The 17,532-nt window shown below is 46.8% G+C and overlaps 2 protein-coding genes across 2 annotated transcripts in view; both read left to right on the forward strand.

The window, feature by feature from the left end:
* Positions 1 to 13,826, forward strand: part of LOC104841986 (hydrocephalus-inducing protein homolog) — a 90,549-nt gene extending 76,723 nt beyond the window's left edge. Inside the window, exons 16-19 of the mRNA XM_010584043.1 lie at positions 1,152 to 1,287; positions 1,745 to 1,909; positions 5,337 to 5,489; positions 13,584 to 13,826. Of these exons, the coding sequence (XP_010582345.1) occupies positions 1,152 to 1,287; positions 1,745 to 1,909; positions 5,337 to 5,489; positions 13,584 to 13,826 (697 nt within the window). The remainder of the gene's footprint in view (positions 1 to 1,151; positions 1,288 to 1,744; positions 1,910 to 5,336; positions 5,490 to 13,583) is intronic.
* A 2,498-nt stretch (positions 13,827 to 16,324) lies between these two features.
* LOC104842692 (hydrocephalus-inducing protein homolog) overlaps positions 16,325 to 17,532 on the forward strand; it is a 70,950-nt gene continuing 69,742 nt past the window's right edge. The window contains exon 1 of the mRNA XM_010585204.1: positions 16,325 to 16,387. Within this exon, the coding sequence (XP_010583506.1) occupies positions 16,325 to 16,387 (63 nt within the window). The remainder of the gene's footprint in view (positions 16,388 to 17,532) is intronic.

Here is a 17,532-nt window from a genome sequence, read left to right on the forward strand (position 1 = left end):
TGGCCGTGCTTTGAAAGCAGCCTGTGTTGAGAAGCACCTGTGCTCAATGGACAGGTATGGTCCTGAGCCTTTTTTTGAAGGGAACAGTAATTATATTCATTATTGGCCTGGTTTTTGGCGCTTGAGGTGTAACAAATTTCCAAAGGACTGCCTCTCCTTCCTGCAAGTGGTGGACTTGTGCTGGGTTGCAACCAAAATGCACCATTTGTTTGGGATGCAGCGAGCAGCCTGCTGAAAGCTGGTGTCTGGTTCAGTTAACAAAGGCGTGTGCGAATGGGAAAGGGGCTTATGGCAGGACTGGTGAGGGAAAAGTAAAGGCAGCGGGTAAAAGTAAAGACCTTACGAAGGGGAAAATAGTCCTTGATGTGAAGGTGAGCTCAGGTTTCTCTGGCTCCTTTGAGCATTAATGTTCTCAGACTTAAGCCGAAAGTTGTTCTTGCTGCAGCCAGATTCAGTCCTGTTGTGCTGCGGTGGGTGTCAGTTTAATTACAAGAGGGATGCAGTTCACTGGTGCTCTTCCCTCTCCCATGCAGTCATCCAGTCAGTTCCTGGGCTGCGGTTTTGTAAAACAAGTGCAAATGGGAACAGACAGTGTATGGATCCATGGGGGTGAAGGGCTATAGGAACTGGGAGAGGGTGATCACCCACTGCATAAGGCAGGTGGTGGCTTGTGCCCTCTGTTGCTGGGGCAAATAGCTGAGTTTTCAGGCAGGGTGACAGTGGTATGGGAGAGAAGGGAAGTTGTTTTTATTGAGACACTGGGGTTTTGTGTTCCTTGAGCCTCGGTGAGCACTGGCCCGTGGTGGGAAGGCTGCCCCAGAGCTCACGCCTTGCTGGGACTATTGGGAGGGTCCTTGCAAGCCTCCTGGGGCAAAGGAGGGGCAAAGCTGATCAGACAGCTCTGGAACAGGGCTCCGTGCTCTGCCTGGGCACTTGGCAGCCTCTGTGGTACTGATTCTCAGGGTTTGCCCCTCCTTTACAAGAGGTGGTTGAGTAAAAGTAAGGTAAAGGTGATTTATCGCTGTAGGGGTATTAAATATCTATTTGACAGTGACAAATGTGTTATGCTCCATTTCACACTATTTGGGGAGTAAAAAAATTCTACATTCTCTCAGTGTCTCTAATTCCCTTTTGGTCATCTCTTTGTCTAGATGTGTAGTTCCTCCGCTGCGAGTGCTCAACCCCGTCGTGACGTTCGGACGGTGCTTTCTAAAATTCCCTTACCAGCAGATGCTGACCCTTGTGAACGACAGCAATCTTCCGGGCTGCTATGGCGTTCTTCCTCAGGTTTGGCATCGCATCCGCCTGCTGCCCTCAAATCTTATCGAGGGGTTTATTAGCAAAAAAAGGGGTTTGGATAAGAGCTTGCTAGTTTATATTCAGGTAGGTTCCTGTTCTCAGCAAACCTTTAGTTCCTGAGAACAGGAACGTATCTGAATATAAACTTTAGGAAGCAGTTTATATTCTAGTCTTTGGGGTGCTTTCATGCAGGAGAACTTAGAGGGCTGTGAAAAGCTTCTGCAAGGAGGCTGCCAGCATAGAAGTGGGTGTTTGTAGGTGCAGCAGCTTTCGGACTCTCTGAGGATGCTAAGCCCATACAAGTCTTGCATCTTGCTTTATGCCTTTCTGCTTTGTCCTAGGGATTTTTTAAAATGTGTGTGGATTGCTATTGTGGTAGATATTAAGGAGTTTAAAGTATCCTTAAAGGTCATTCTGAAGTTGCATTTGATTCTGTCCCTTATAGGAACACAAGGAGGAGGATGCTGTGTTGTACTCCAGCCCTGTGCCGTGTGGGATTATCCAGCCTCGCAGCTCGGTGGAGGTCCCATTTACACTGGAAGCCCAGGTGATAGGAGAGCAGGACACTGTTGCTCATGTTGCGGTGTTTGGGAGTGAAGGATCCCCTCTGGTGAGTGCTAGGGGAGATGTGGGCTTTCATGCGACTCATCTTCTTGGGGTGTAAAGTGTACAGGCAGGGTTGCTGATTTCAGGGATCCTTCCTGGGAAAACAAGAACTTGTAATATATGGCTGGTGTGGACAAGTAAAAAAGGGATTCATAGCATAAGCAACAGCTAATGCCTAGAAAAGAGAAAGGATAGTATCCTTTTAGCTGGTAATCTAAGTGTCTGACACAGCATTTAATTATGGGTACGTAGGACAGGATAACAAGCTCAGTCTGAAACCCAGAGCAATCCCTGGGTCTCATACTCTGCCATATTAGACAAACAGCCACTGCTGCTTCATTAGAACTTTTGTTCAGGAGCACACGAGAACATCTGTGAATCCTGCTAAAACAAGCACTGAGTAAGAAACCACGCTCAAAGTCAGGCCCATCATGTCTGAGGAATATCCATCCTCTCTCTTTGCCAAAAGCCCCAGCCAAAGACACACAAGTCTCCACACTGCTTGCACCTGGAGTGCAGAGGCTTTGGGTTTTTCTACCAAGCTTGGAAATGGACAAGGCAAAGCATTCCTGGACTAAAGCCTCCTGAAAGACTTTGTTTGCATTCAGGCATATGCAACAGCAGCAATGACAACAAAATGTAGGCAAGAGAATGTTCTATGTAGTGTCCTGGCTTCATCTAGCTGAAATAGAGAACAAATCTAGTTAATTAAACTTTAATTTAAGATGATATTAACTTTTGAAGCAGCTGTTTTAAAATGCCTTGTCATGTCTCTGAGCATGAAAGACGATGTCAGAGGATTGCTGGGAACCTTAAGCTTTCTGTAACAGAAAGGAAGGCTGACATTTTGAAAGTAGTTGCAGGGATTTAAACTTTTATTAAAACGAATGGAAACTATGCCGCTAAATCCCACGGATGCCACAGAACATCTCAACCCAGGGTGTTGTGGATGTGCGTGTAAACCAGTCAACAGGAAGGCCAGGCAATGCAGGCTTTACAGGGAAGACTGAAGTTTGATGAAACAGTTGCTCATAAATATAAGGCATGCTTCCCTTAAAAAGGAGGGTTTCTTCCCACTAGAATAACCAATTGTTTAACTGTCAGCTTGTTTTTTAACTACAGATTTCTTACAAAGCTTTTACCCTTGGGTTAACAATTTATAGTTTCAAACTTTACTGTACCTTAATCTTTTTTTTTTATTTGGAGATGTATATGTCAGTCTTTCACCCAGAGGACAAGCATTTCAGCAGAGAATCATGGTTGTCCCTAAAGTAAATGACTAGGATGAAACTGAGCAAATCTGTGTGTCCACTAAGTCGATCTTTACTGTGCAGCGTTTATATTCAGTTGGTGCCAGCTGGTAGAAAGCTCGCTGGGTTTATCGACAGCACAGACCTGAGTTTCTGACTGTCAGGTTAGATTCTTTGCATTTTCTATAGGTCTGCCTTATAGTTTGAGTGGAGTTATCAGTAGTTCCCTAGTAGCCAACTCATCCAAAGCTTTCTAGGCTAGCAGAACAGCTAGCCGTTGTCTACGTTGCAGTGTGGCAAATTTTACCCATATGGGTCATATGATGCAAATCTGACCTCAGGGGAATCGCTGCAATGTACTCCCATAAAACAAAATATAAGCTTGCTCTTGTCTTAAGTTATGCTGTCTAGTATTGATACCAAGTCTTTACACTGTTTTAGGTGAAATGCGGTACAGGTCTTTCATCCAGGTTGTGTAGAATTCCTCCATGGGTCTGTTGCCTGGTATTTTGTTTGCAGGTGACTGTGTGCCAGCTTCTATTTGGTGTATGTAGTCTTCTGCATTAAGGAACTGGTAAAATCCAACCCTGGGGTTAGCGGTGGCAAGGCAGGGTCGTGTGCCACAGGCAGGGGATTTGGCATCTGGTTGCTATCAGAATAAACAGTCACTCAAAGCATGGCTGTCTGCCAGGGCCAGATGCAATTCATTCCTAAATGATCAAATGTGACATTATATACCCATTGACAAAGCCAGCAGTGCTGCTGGGGGAAGGGGGCGTGTCAATATTACTGATGGCAAAGTTGCCATCTCCTTTTACTCCCTCTCCCTGTGTGTCACATTGCCTGTTATGCTGTTGAACAGGGGTTTTCTTGTCCCATTTAAGATGACTGTAGATGAAGGGGTTTTTCTATAATCCCTTTCCTTGGCAAGGGTATATTGTGTTAGTACACACTTTCATTGAAGCCAGCTAGCCTGAGCATCCTCCAGATGTTGTTGTGCTCATCTCCAAAGGGTTCTGCCCCGCCTTTGTTGCTTCTGCCCTGCTGTCACCTGGAAGGAAAGCCAGCTGGTGAGGCACAGCTCTTCCCTCCAGCTCCTCTTTCCCAGGAGCTTTGGGCAGCATTACCCAGACTGCAGCTCTCCATGCCTCCAATCTCCTGGAGGGATAAAAGGTCCATCATTACGCATGGCTTTAGCTCCTTAATTTTGAGGTACCAGCCTTGGTACATGATTTTTGGCTCTTACTTGCACGCAGTACTGTCCTGTCAAGGGATGAGCATTTCTGGATGCTGCTCCTTTGGGCTGAGTTGGACTAGTGATTCTGACAGCTGTCAGTGCCATTTCCTTGAGTCAGACATCATTAAAGGTTTTACGTCATGGAAGCTGGTTTCTTTTGTGGTTAAATCATACTCCTTGCCCTCCAGTGAATCATACAGCAGCTTGTCAGCGTTGGGAGTTTTACGCATTTAGATCCTGTTTAAGAGTTGGGGTGTTCGGAACCAGTGAAATCCAGCAAGACTGGTTAAGTTCTTACTGGTTTTAATGATGTGAGAAGGTGGTTTAGCGAAGGGATCCACATTTCTCTTCCAGTAGTTTGCACCAGTTCTGCAAGAACAAAACTTTTCAGTCTCAGACTGTCAAAAGAAAAAAATACTGTTTGAAAGATGTAATTAATAATGCCCATTATTCATATAATACCAGGAATACACATAAACACAAATCAGAGGCAACTAACTTACGTGATCTCTATTGTGAAGAGCCTGCTTTTGCTGCTCATTTGTGCTGGTTTTCACAAGTGTAGTTTGGGGAATATTAAAGCAGTTACTGTCCAAGTGTGGCTGTGCAGCAGCAGAAGTCGGGGTGGGCGGTGTGGGGCAAGACTGAGTAGTAAAAGGAGGGGGAGCAGGCACAAGGTAGAGGAAAGAGAGCTAACTGTGGAGGAGGTGTGAAAAAGCATGGGAAACAGGATTTCTTTATCCCCTGATAATGGCAGCTTGTAGCTTTCAGATGGGATCACTCTAGATCTCACACTTGCTGCGGGCCTTCTGTTTCAGTCTTACACCACTGAAAACTTCAAACAGCTGTAATTATCCTTCGGTCTAGGAGTACCCTTAGAGCTGTCTAATCTTTTTAAACTTTCCCTGTTCTTTTTGATCTTTCCTACCTGCTTCCTGGAGCAGAAAATCCATTTAGTGAGCATTGGAGAAGGACCAGTTGTCTACGTGCATCCGAGTAAGATAAATTTTGGCAGTATCCAAGTTCTACAAGATGCTTCTCGAACTCTCCACCTCTCCAATCAGACTGTCATCCCGGCGTCCTTCAGGGCACAGATGGTAAGTATCTGTGGGGCTATTTTCCAATGAAAATGACTGCTCCATAGCGGCCTGTGACTTGAGTTTTATATGAAACATTTCCATATTGCTATATGAGAGAGAAAGCAAGATATTCCATCACAATACAGTAAGAGGGGGCAGTTTTAGCAGGGGCACCCCTTAGTAAAAGGGACAGTTTGCATAGGTGTTTGAGCAGAAATGAGTCTGGATCATGTTTACAAGTTCTCCCTTTATTTTGTGGAAGGTATTTAGCTATGAGAGTCATGGTTTTGCACCTCTGAGATCAAGAGAACCCTGTGGCTCTTTGTTCCTGGAAGGGCACAGATTTGCCTTTGGTTTCTCTGTTACATCTGCATTTGCTTTGTGTCACACCACCATTAATGATGGAGACTAAGGTGTGAGGTCTGTCCTCAAACTGCTCGTGGTGAGGTGAGTCTCACACCTACTGGGGGTCAAACCAGCTGCATTGTTGCACAAAAATATACTGGTAAGGGTCATGTAACTATGGAGTCAGTGGACTCCGTAGCATTGCAGAGCATCTCTGGAGACTAGCTGCAGCAAAAGGCTGTTTAATTTATGGAGGCTGCATAATGTGACAAGCTATATAGCGGAAGGAGAGCTTGGCTGCTTCCCTGGCAGGGAGAGCAGGGATGCTGCAGCCGGGAAGGCCTCATGTGCTGAGGCTGGGTGGGATGTGCTCCCCACTGGAAGAGGGGGATCCATAAAGGGCTTGAAAATAGGGTTTGGAGGAGGTTTGTTCTTCTCTGTGCGAGGTGGGTTGAACTTCTGGAGCTTGTTAAGCCAGGCCTGGTGCTGTGGACTTGGTTGTGTCTGTGGATAAAGCATCAGGCAGTGTGTGAGAGTACAGGATCAGCCTCCTCGGCCAAGGAGAAGGGGGCTGGATTTCCCTTTTGCTGCTCTTCCAGCTGTTTGGGGGATAAATGCAACCTCAAAGTGGGGCATTCCCAGGGCAGCTTTCTTTGACTCCACAATGAAAATCTGCTTTCCATCTCTGCAGCAAGCAAGTCACCTTGGATGGGTGGTCGTGGTGTATAAATGCTGGGTTTTGCACACTCATACCAGGCACTGACCTGCAGAGCGGTTTAGGTACTGCTGTTCTGGTGTAATGCCTTCTCTCCCTCCCCTGGACAGCTTGCAGCATACCCAGGGGGGCTTGCAGGGTATATCTGCCTCTCCATTGCCTCAGGGACCTAATGCATGGGATTGGGCAATAAATCCTACCCTGGCCACTGCAATCTCAGCAAATATTTTGGCTAATCAATAAACAGAACAATAATATAAGGTGGATCAGGGATGGTTTCTTTCCCTGCAGTAAAGATGGCCTCTGCTGCTCCTTAGTCCCCCCTGCTGACTCCACAGGGCTGGGTTACCCCATGGTGAGCATCTCTGCTTCTCAGGACAGCTGCTGCTATCATGGAGATGTTTGAGGAGGCAGGTCCTGGGAACCTGCTCGATCAGCTGTTTCAACAGGGGCTCTTCAGACAGACTCAACATGGTGATGCTGAGCCTGCCTGATGGGACCAGCACTGCAGCAGGCAAGATGTGCTCGAGCTACTCCCTTCCCCTCAGCAGCTACCTATTTTGGTGCTGTCTTGCTGCCTCAAATGAAGTTTTGCCCTTTGCTGCTGCCTTAGGCTGCCTGGTAGTTTCTTGATGGGAAGAAGAAAGGACTGAATGATTTTGGAACTAAAATTTGAGATGCAGTCAGGTGTCAGGGCGAACTGCACATGGACATCCGAGAGCAGAAACGGCTCCAGCTGTCCCTTAGCCTAGCTGGTGGGTGACTTGGGCATCCTTCAGTCACTCCTGCCCCTGAACCCAAGTCTTGTGTTCTCCAAGATGCCAAAGCTGCTGCTTTGATTCCCTGCTTGGAGATTTCTGCAGGACAGTGAGCTGTGATTTCCCTGTCTTCCGCTTGATGGCTAATCTTGAAACCGTGGCTGTTTGCAGTTAGACTTATAGATTACAGTCCCCACTCGAAAGAAAGAGCTATTGATTGAAATTTTCACAGCAGCGTTGGATCAGCAATGTTACAGCACACTGACTGGCAGCTCAGCAAACTGAATGAGATTAAATTAAGGAACAGCAACAGGGCAAGTAAAAGGCTGGTGTCTTGTTTGAAACAGAAAAGGAAAATTCCGTAATGCAGACGGCTATGCTGCACCTTGGTGGTATCCTTAACCATCATGTGCAAATTGCTGTTCCTGTCAAGTCAAGCTTTCTTCTTTCTTTATGGGAGAAAAGAGCATTATCTGAGCAAGGAGAGATGCTTCTTGTGGATAACTTCGCTTTTGGGATAGTGATTTAAGGAATTACTCCTCTCCTCTTCTCTCCGTTGGACGAGTTGGGTCTAGTCTATTCTATGAGTTGCAGGGAACAGCACTGAGCATCTCTGCCACCAGAAGAAAATAAATAAAACCTCTGCAAAGCTGTGCATTGTAATGGGGCTGTTGGGGTTTGAAGAGGAGTGTAGGGACTTCATACTTTAGTCCTCTGGCTTATCCCTGCTTGCCAGGGTATCTTCAGGTCTGTGACCCTTGGGACCAGTGTGTCATCCTGTGCTCACCCACTGAATCCTGTGTCTGTCTGATGTACTTTTCCTTGTCAGGTTACTTTCCCAGCTGCCAGGCAGCCTTGTTAGAGAATCCTCTGGAATCCAGCAAGGGGAGTATTTGCCTTTTTCTTGGGTAGAAAAGACTGGAAGAATAGGTCAACATGAAGGGGCTGTTGCAGTGTAGCTGGGGGCTGATGTGACCTGCTGAAAAAGGTGGCTGTTTCTTCTCCTTGCTGCTGCTGTCATCTTCTTTTCCTGTCTCCCTAAGCGTCTGATTTTTGCCATATTGACAAGTGCAAAAGAGTTGTATTGATTAATGGAAGTGTTTGCTCTCCCTCCAGAAAGGCAGGGAGGAAAAAGCATCTTTCTTTGATAATTTCCTACTTGTTCTTTGTCACTCTGTCTTCTCAGGGATATTTTATTCAGCTACTAAGAATGACATCACTCGGCATCACGAAAGGCAACTGCATATCACGCCTGTGTGATCAGAAAAGACAGGCCTACGGTGTAAGTTTTGTTAATCAGTGCCAGCTTTCTTCTGCCTGCATAACCACCATACTGGGTCTGGTATGTGCAGGGAGGCAAATGGTGGTTTCCTGGTGCCTTGTAATGAGGGAGGAGAGAGAAAACCTTTCTTGGAATTTCCTCCTCTTATGACAGTCTTAATTTGGGGACCTGATCCTTGACCTCCCTAATCCAGACCCCTCTTCTGGTGGAGCTGGCTGCCGCCTGGTTTCTAGCAGGGGTTGTACAGCCAGATGTGTTGTCTTCAGGAGAGTGTCTGGCAAGTAGATCCCCTTTCACCTTCCCAGGGATGAGCTGCCATCAAATTCAATTGGAGCTGACATTGCAGAAGAGACCAAGTTTTGTTTAGTTTTAAAAAAAAAAAAGCTGTAACTGTTTATCTTCTCACTGGAATTTACTGGAGAAAAGTCAACTGATTTTCAGGCAATGTATAAAGGCTCTTGGTCAAATGTGGTGTAAGCAAGGGGAGAACATGCAGTTCCCATTCCCATGCTTGCCTCTCTCCTCATTAGTGCAGGATTTGTTTCATTTACTAATTTCATTGCTTATTATCTCAAGCTTTTGACGACATTCCCTTTATTAAAGAAACAGCCATATGGAGAGACAGCAAAACAGGGAAATAAACTTAAAAACAGTGCTGATAAAGGGATGCTGCTTTAGTGATTCTGTTTCTTGTTCTGGCTGATGGGTGATTTTGTTGTTGTCTGAGCAAATTGGGCAGGCTGCGGGGAGGGAAGGCTTTGAAGAGCGTGTCAGTATTGTTCATAGCTCTCTCCAACTGCTTTCACTGAAGTGGGAGCAGACTTGAATTGGCAAGAGGGTGGTTTTTAAATCTACTGTAAATTACCTTTCTCCCCCCCAAGCATCTGAATAATTAGCCAGCCCGTCAGTGTTTGCTCATAGCAAGACACAGGCAGAGAGTGCCGTGCCCTTCAAATGATATCTGCGATGCTATTTAGAAATGAGTGTTAAATTAACTTTCCAGGGTATGGGCAGCACTGGCCCTGCATATGTGGTCTCTTCCAAGGTGAGCAAGACTTTTGAAGATGAAGATGCATAGGCTTAACTCTCTCCAGAGCTGTCCCACCAGAGCCTCATGGTGCTCCAAAAGCTAAGCTAACCCTTAGACTTAAACCATGGGTTTGGGTTTTAAAGGCTGTGTTTTGCTAATACAGCAGTACCAATTTGCTGATTTCCAGCCAGTTTGGTCTTGCCAGAGCCAGAGGGGACCATTCATTGTAGCTGACCATGCCTCGCAGCACACGGCATCAGTCATGAACAGGGGTCATGGCCAGGAGCATCCAGTCTTGTGCTGGCAACTGGTTGTGCCAAAACCTGAGGAAGGTGGAAGGCTGTGTCCCTCCCAGGGTCACATGAGCTTAGGTCCAGGGCATGTGGCTCTTAAAAAGGGGAGCAGAGGTTTGGAGGAGACCTTGGAAAAAGTGCCTGGAACCTGACCACAGGGAAGAGTTAGTTTTTTGTCATGTCAGGTGTCTTATGTGAGTTCACACCCTTTCAAAATTTCTGTATTTCAGTAATCAGAGAAATTGTTATTCTGCTCATCTAGGGAGACTAAACTCGTCGTATTGTGCTGCACCCGTTGGCCAACTGAATTAAAGAAGGGTAGAAGTTCTCAAGGCAATTATGTTCCTACAAGCAAGAATGACTCAGTGAAGGAGTTTGGTTATTAAATGTTGTGCTTGGCAGCAGCCAGCCAAGCTGTGCTCGTGTACTGGCTGGAGAACCCCAATGTGCGGAGTGGTGGCACTGGTCTCCCCAGCACACCAAGGAGGGCAGATGGGATCTGGAGGGGTGAGCTATGGACAGGGGACACAACTGGAGACAAGCTTTGTTAGCTTGCTCAGCAGTCAGCTATTAGCTGAACCAAGTGTGACAAATTAGGGTACAAATTAGGGTCCCTTGCTAGTGGCAGCGAGTGCCCCACTTCAATTTTTTTTTTTTTTTTTTAGAGGCTCTGCTTTTTGATTTCATAAAACATCACCTTGATGGTGCTCCAGGACAGAGGCTAAACCAAAGTGGTCCCTATGCTTTTGCCAAGGAGGTGCTGGTGCCAAGGTGCCAGGAGGAGGCTGGTTGTTGGTGGGAGCATCTAGCCAGCCTCATGCTCTGATCTCCATCTCCTGCTGGGGCTCAGGGTGCTTTTTGGCTGTTTTCTGCCACTGGCAGTTTGTGCGGATAAAAAGTAGCTTTGAAATGAAGAACGCAGGGTCCCCTACCTCGGGACTGCTAAAGCACCAGGGCCAAGGCTTGGTGCACAACTGATGTAGGATGGGGATTTATTTCCCCTTCATGTGCAGCCTCCGTGAGGAGTGATGGGTCCGCCTGACACGGTGGGAATGCTCTCTCACTAGAAGCATGGCTTGGTAAAGTACAACTGCGTTTTGACTATTGAGTTCTGCTTCCTCTTTCACTTGTGTAAGGCCAGAATGACCAGATCACTTTAACTAGCTTTAAGTAGCTTCAAGAGAACTGAGTGTGGTGGCTCCTCAGTCGTCCCTTAGGGCAGCCAGTCACGCATTTCAGATGCATGCTGGTGTCTATTACAACCAAATTTTGGCAGCCCTTATTCACAATGGAAATCTGTCCTGGGAGAAGGTAATGATCTCAGCATTGAACTTACTGTTTAAGTGATTGATCCCAACCCTTGCCTAGCATTCAGGGACTCTGATGTCCATTAGTGCAAGCTCCTACAGGGACAAAAATAGCCACCGACTTTGCTTATCCAGTGCATACAGCTATTGCATCATTTTCCGCAGCATTCAAGGATAAGCAAGTAGCAGGGATGTTATCAGAAGTTAGATCTTGGTCTTCAAAGTGTGTGTGTTGTGGGGGAGGTTTAGCATGTCTCCAAGAGATTTCTAGTCTCTGGGACACAGCCTGGATCGGTGTAGGCAGAAGCTGACCTAGAAACCTGAGTGAATCTGGCCTGGCAGAGCTTTTTGGTCCTGGCAGGTCTCCTGTTCAGTGATGCACTGTGCTGCCCCTTGGACCCACATCAAATGCTAACTGAAAGAATGAGGACACGATGCAAATTATGCTTCTCTGGAGTGGGCTGTTGGCCTGGCAGGGTATGGTGGGTCTGCACTATGTCACCCTGGGAAATTTGAAGTCTGGCTCCATTGAGACAGCCTATCATTATTCCTCAGTAATAGTTTCTTGGGTACAATTTACTGCCTGGCTTGTTGCCAAGCTTTGATAAATGAGCTTTGTCAGATGGCAGACTTGCAGATTCACCTCTGGAGCAGAGCTATCGGGTCTCCTTTTCAAGTGAGCTACCCCATATCAGCATGAATCGGAGGAAAAGTTGTACGTTAATGTCAATGAAAACCTAACACCCACTGGCTCGGTGTGAACGTGTTGGCTGGGTAGCCCTTGGCTGACGGCAGTGCAGTGGATGCCTCCGAGGCTAGTGAGCAGCTACACACAGGATATGGGGACAACAGAAGAGGGTTGGTGGGATCCAATGTGGTCAGCGAGGCCCCAGTGTTTGCCCTGTGCCAACCACCTTCTTCCATCTCATTTTCTTTTTTTTTTTTTTTTTAAGACTTTGTTTTGCAGCTCTAGAGGGCAAATTAAATGGAGCTGAGTTCATTAATTTTGCCAGTGCCTGGAATAATTTAGATGCCTTTGGCATGTTCCATCCTGGGATGCAGGCATGCAGACCTGCCCTGCCCTCTGTGCAGGTCACAGTCAGCTTAAGGAGTTATTGTAGATGGGGCATCTATACATGCTGCTGGGACCCTGAATGCTCAGCAATTTATTGCTTCCCTGGTGTTTGGCTAGTCTTACTCTTGTTAGCAGAGGTTGTTTTGGGGGGGGTTTCTAAAATGCTTCCCATGACTTCGAAGTGCTGCTTGGTTTTCTGATGCTCTTCTCCCTTGGGCTGTCTGGTGTCCTGTTAGAGCTCAGTGCTGCCAGCCTGATGGATGGAAATCTGAGCTAACTTCACCTGGATCAAGCACTTGCTTGGATCATGTCAGGTCTCCAAGCATGTCATTGCTTTCTATGAAAAAAAACCTTTTTTCTTAGAATACTGTGGAGTTTTGAGTGAGTAGTGCCTGTCGTCCCAAACACAGTACTGACCTCTGGTGCATGTACCGCTAACACTGTGATGGACACTTTGAAGCCTTATGTCTACATCCCAGTGCATTTCTTGCTGGCCAGGGAGCATTGCATGCATTTCTCTTCTGCAAGCTTATTTCCTGTGAATGTGGTTTTAGATAGGCTGGGGTCCAGCACCTTTATTGCCCCATCCGTAGAGGGAGGTTCGAGGAGAAACCAGAGGAAGAGAGTGATTGGGAAGCCTGGGCCATGCCCACAGGGCATGTCTTGCAGTTTTCTTTTTCCTTATTGTTTTACTGCCTTGCTATAAACATTTATAGCTGAGTTTTCCAAAGCAGAGGACACTGGGGTACCTTGCTGCAGCTGATGATCAGTGGGAACTGGGTGCTTCAGTTCCTCAGGGGCTGTTGAGAAGCACTGCCTAACTCTTGGGAAAGAAGACTTTGGTGTTGGGGTTTTGATCAACTGGTTTTGCAGTTATTCTTCAGGCTTTCAGCAGTATCCCCCAGCCATGTGGCCACTGCAGTGGGATTTGAGCAGTCCTGGCTTCCTCTGGCCTTGAGCCTTTATGCAAACGTGGCCATTATTGTCAGGAAGCCAGGAGAGATAAAGTAGCTTCCCTTGGCGTGTGCTCCAAAAGAGAGAATGGAGGGGGAGTAACCTTCTCCTGAGAATAGGCATCCCTTGGGTTAGGCAAAACTGGGTTAATGAAGTGAGTCTGTTAGAGGGTAAAATACAGCTTGTATAAGCTGCTGCATAGTTGCTGTTTCCAGACACCGTAGCTTAGATATAGGGAAATTAAGCCTTTATGGTTTTTACCATCATATCTTTAGTCCTTCCTTTTCCTGCACCCCACAAGAGACCAGGCTTCATGGTTTCTGTCCTAAGTTAGTGTTTGGTTTGTCTTACAGGCTGGCAAATGCTCATGCTGGAGGATTGAACCCAGCAAAGGAGTGATCCCCCCTGAGACCAAGGTGTCTGTGGCTGTCATAGCAAACTTGGATGACACTGAGAAATTCAAAGACGAGGTGAACCTATTCATAGAGAACAGCCATACCTATGTCATCCCCGTCCGGGCTGTTGGCATCGGCACCACAATTGTCACTGACAAACCCTTTGCTCCGGAGCTCAACTTGGGACCCCATTTCAGGTAGGGTATCTCTCAGCTCCCGTGAGCTCAGCAAGGAGTTTTGCTGTCGTCCTTCAGGCTAGTTCTTCTTCAGTGCGCAAGGTCCTGGCTCTGTTTCAATGAAGCCGCAGGGAACAGTCGTTAGATACCCTTAAAAGCCACCAAGCCACCAAAATGGAAACTGGTTGCTAAATTGTCACTGAATTGTCTTTAGTTATAATACGTTTATTTCTTCACTTTTTCCTCCAAATCTTTATTTGATAACAGCAGGTCCCAGAAGCCTCCGGCTGGAAAATGCTACATTACAGGTATAAACATATTTTCTTTTGCAATAATGTTCCTTGCTTTTCCATTAACTATGGAGTATCATCTCACAACAGTGGAAAACCTTAGCGGTAGCTTGTTAGCAACTCCTCGACTAAATTAATGGTGCTGGTTTTTTTCGCCTCTGCCCAGGAGTTCTGGAGGAGCAGCAGAATTTCTTTGCCCTGTATCATCCCTCAGTTCGCTCATCTTCCCTGGGTCCCCTGCTGGGCTGCACTTTATTAGATGTAGTTGCTCTTTTTTTGTTTCTTCTGCCTGCTTTCCTTGCCATCTCCTCCATCAATGCTGCAGCAGCAGCCTGAGGCATGGGCAAGCAAGGGTGGCTGCAGGACCAGCTCTGAAACGAAGAGAAATCCACTGAGGCTGGGCAGGATAAACTGAGCGTGTTAACTGAAAGAGCTTGGCTCCAAGGAGGGGATTCACTGATCCTAATGGGTGTGTCTGAAACCAGGCACCTTCTTATAAATGGGAGAGAAATAAGCCTTTTCAAAGTGCTGTTTGCCTTGTGTTGGAGACCTCTTGGGATGGGAATAGTCTTCTCAAGGTACCTGTTCCTTTTCCTGACTGCAAAGAGAGTCCACAGTGTTCCAATACCTAAATTTTGGGGTAGAAAGAACAGGTTAATCCTACCTTAAGCATTTAGGATAGATTTGGGGGGTTTAAATATGCATCCACAAGCCACCCACCTAAGCAGGGTCATTGCAGGGAGGTTGGTGCTTGTCCAGTGTGTCCTGTGCTCTGTGCAGCCACAAATTGGCTACACAACGGAGGGGATAGTGTCAATGTGATTCATGTCCTTGTCCTCTGCCCCCCTTCACGTCTTTGCCCACAGGCTCAGTTTGGAGTTGTTGCCATTGCTGTTGGCTGCAGAACTGCCACTGGGTAGGTGAGCTGAGGGGGGACTCGGGTAACATCTCATCTGAGTTGGGCTTTCCCAGAGCCACAAATTCTGCATCTACCCAGAGCTTCTGCAAGCTTTCATCTGTTGCTGTCCACAACATAAACCATTTTATACTGAACTTGTACACATCATTTTTTAAGTTTGTTTCAAAGACTAGTTCTATACTGTCACTTCTGTGTTTGTATTTAGCTGCTTGCAGCAGACGTGTTTTGTAAGCCACATATTCTGTACCTTTCAGAAAAACAATAACTGTTTCAGGACCAATTCATTTCCTGGTCATGTTCAGATTTATAGAGGGTAAAATAATTACTCTAGACGAGCCTGCAGTTAATGTTTCTTTACACGAAGGAATCAATTTCCATTGAATATTCATTTTGTTTTATACCTAGCTCTAGTTATTAATCTCTTGTTGTTGTTCCATTCCTTCAGCAGCTGCCCTATTTGTATTGGGGAAACTTCTGTTGATCCTGTGTTCTCACACTGCATTTATCTTCCTAAAACACAAACCAAGTGGCACTGTTCAGGCAAAGGCTGATGTGTTGGGGGGTGATGATGAGGGTTGGATGCTCCCTAAGGGATGGGGGATGAGGGGGAATAACATGGGTGCCAGGGCAGGGGTCCCACCAGCAAGGCAAATGGTGCCCAGATCACCTGCAGCTCCCCAATAGCATCTTCAGAGGAAGCCATCTGAGGCAGCATATCCCAAGGGGAAGGTGAAATGGCAGCGAAGCTCTTCCTCCATCCACTTGCAGCTAGGCCAGGCCAGCTTAGTGTCTAATGCAGCGAGACCTGCAGGAAGCACCTTGGAAAAAATCCTCCGAGTATTAAGCACCAAAGGCTGGTGATGCTCTGTCTGCAGCAACTGAGATGATGAGCTTCATGAAGCTTTTCCTTGCTTTACGCAAGCAGACCAGCTGCTGGATGGTGATAAACTTAGGGGCAACCAAGGTCTGGCTTTTGTTGAAGCTTTGAGCTAGGTCAGCCTTTCCAGAGGTGGTTTTATTGCTGAGTGTGCAGTCAGGTAACACCACTGGAGTGCTGAAGCTGGGTGACTACTGGGAAATAGCAGCTACCGTGATATTTTCCATTTCTGCTTCTCTTTTAGCCTGGATGCCTGCTGTTACCACTTCAAGATAACAAACAAAGGACGACGCACCCATCAGCTCTATTGGACAACGGAAGGTTTCACCCCATTTCGCCACCGTGATCATCTCCCTGCTGTCAGTAACACCAAGGGCAAAGATTCCTCCCAGGGCCCCAAACCTGCCTGCCCAGTATTTAAGCTTCGACCGCTGAGGATGGAGCTGATGCCGGGCAAGACTATGGAGATGATGCTGGAAGGCTCCTCCAGCACTCCCCAGGTGAGGTGCCCCACAAGGACTGAGCCTTCCCCAACAGATCACCTGCACTGGGACTTCTTCTGCAGCCCCTTGACATGCGCCTGAGACAATGAGCAAGTGCTTTCAAGAAACTGTTTTAATGCCACAAGTTACCATGGCAGCACCAGTTGCTTTCCTTGCTGGCTACCATCAGTTGCTAAGGCTTTTTTTTCATGTTTCCATAGCTACCATAAACCCAACTTGCTGATACCAAAATAGGGGCTGAAGGAAATATTGCTACTTCAGGGGCAAATGGCAGGTTAGAAGGTGTTGTGTGCTGAGACAGAAAGGAAGGGCAGGCAAAATAATGTACACTTAGACTAGGAGCACAGGCAGAAAGTAAACAAAAAAATGCTAAATAATATATCTGGGGGAAGTGTCTGGGAGCTTCATTTTTCCTCTGTAGACAAACATGGGCAGAGAGCTTGTCTAGCACTGAGTCCTGGAGGAGAAAAATGAACACAGTGTGTCAGCTCTAATGATCACAGTGATGTTCATTCACGTGGGAAACTGTTCCCAGGAATCATTATAATTGACAGCTTGACTTTTGTCAATATTTCCATAACAGCTTGCCCCAGTCAGCCCCCGTGTCCCAAGGGCAGCCAGGTCTTCAGCACCCTTGGATGGCAGCTCGGGGGGGAGATTTCAGCAGGGTCACTGGGTGTTCTCCTCCCTGGACCCTTCTTTCCAGAGGAAATCCAACTCTGCAGAGAAGCTACCAGCTAATCCTGGCTCCAGGACTGCTGGGCACAGATGTTTAAATGAATGTGGAATAAATCTACATTAAGATCCTGCTGTGATACTAGTGTTTTAAAGGGTTGCCTCAGTGGTAGTTTGGGGAAGACTTGAATACTCACCTAGGTGACAGTGCTGGGACTGTCCCTGAACAGTTCTGAGCCCAAAGGTTTTGCTGAAGAAGGAAAAAGGTACTAGAAAGAAAATGAAGTGATCAGGGCACTGGTGAGGGTGTCTTGCCTGGAAAGCCAAAAGGGCATCTATGAGCTCAGCTGTGGCTACGTGGCTCCTGCTGTCAAAGCCAAGACCCTGGAAGCGGGCTTTCCACCTTCCTTGGGTCTTGAGAATTTAATAATCTTCAGTTTGATCAGAAGCCCAAATCCCTGCATTGC

Source organism: Haliaeetus leucocephalus, unplaced genomic scaffold, assembly GCF_000737465.1.
Source record: "Haliaeetus leucocephalus isolate CR32 unplaced genomic scaffold, Haliaeetus_leucocephalus-4.0 Scaffold92, whole genome shotgun sequence".
NCBI classification, from domain to species: domain Eukaryota; kingdom Metazoa; phylum Chordata; class Aves; order Accipitriformes; family Accipitridae; genus Haliaeetus; species Haliaeetus leucocephalus.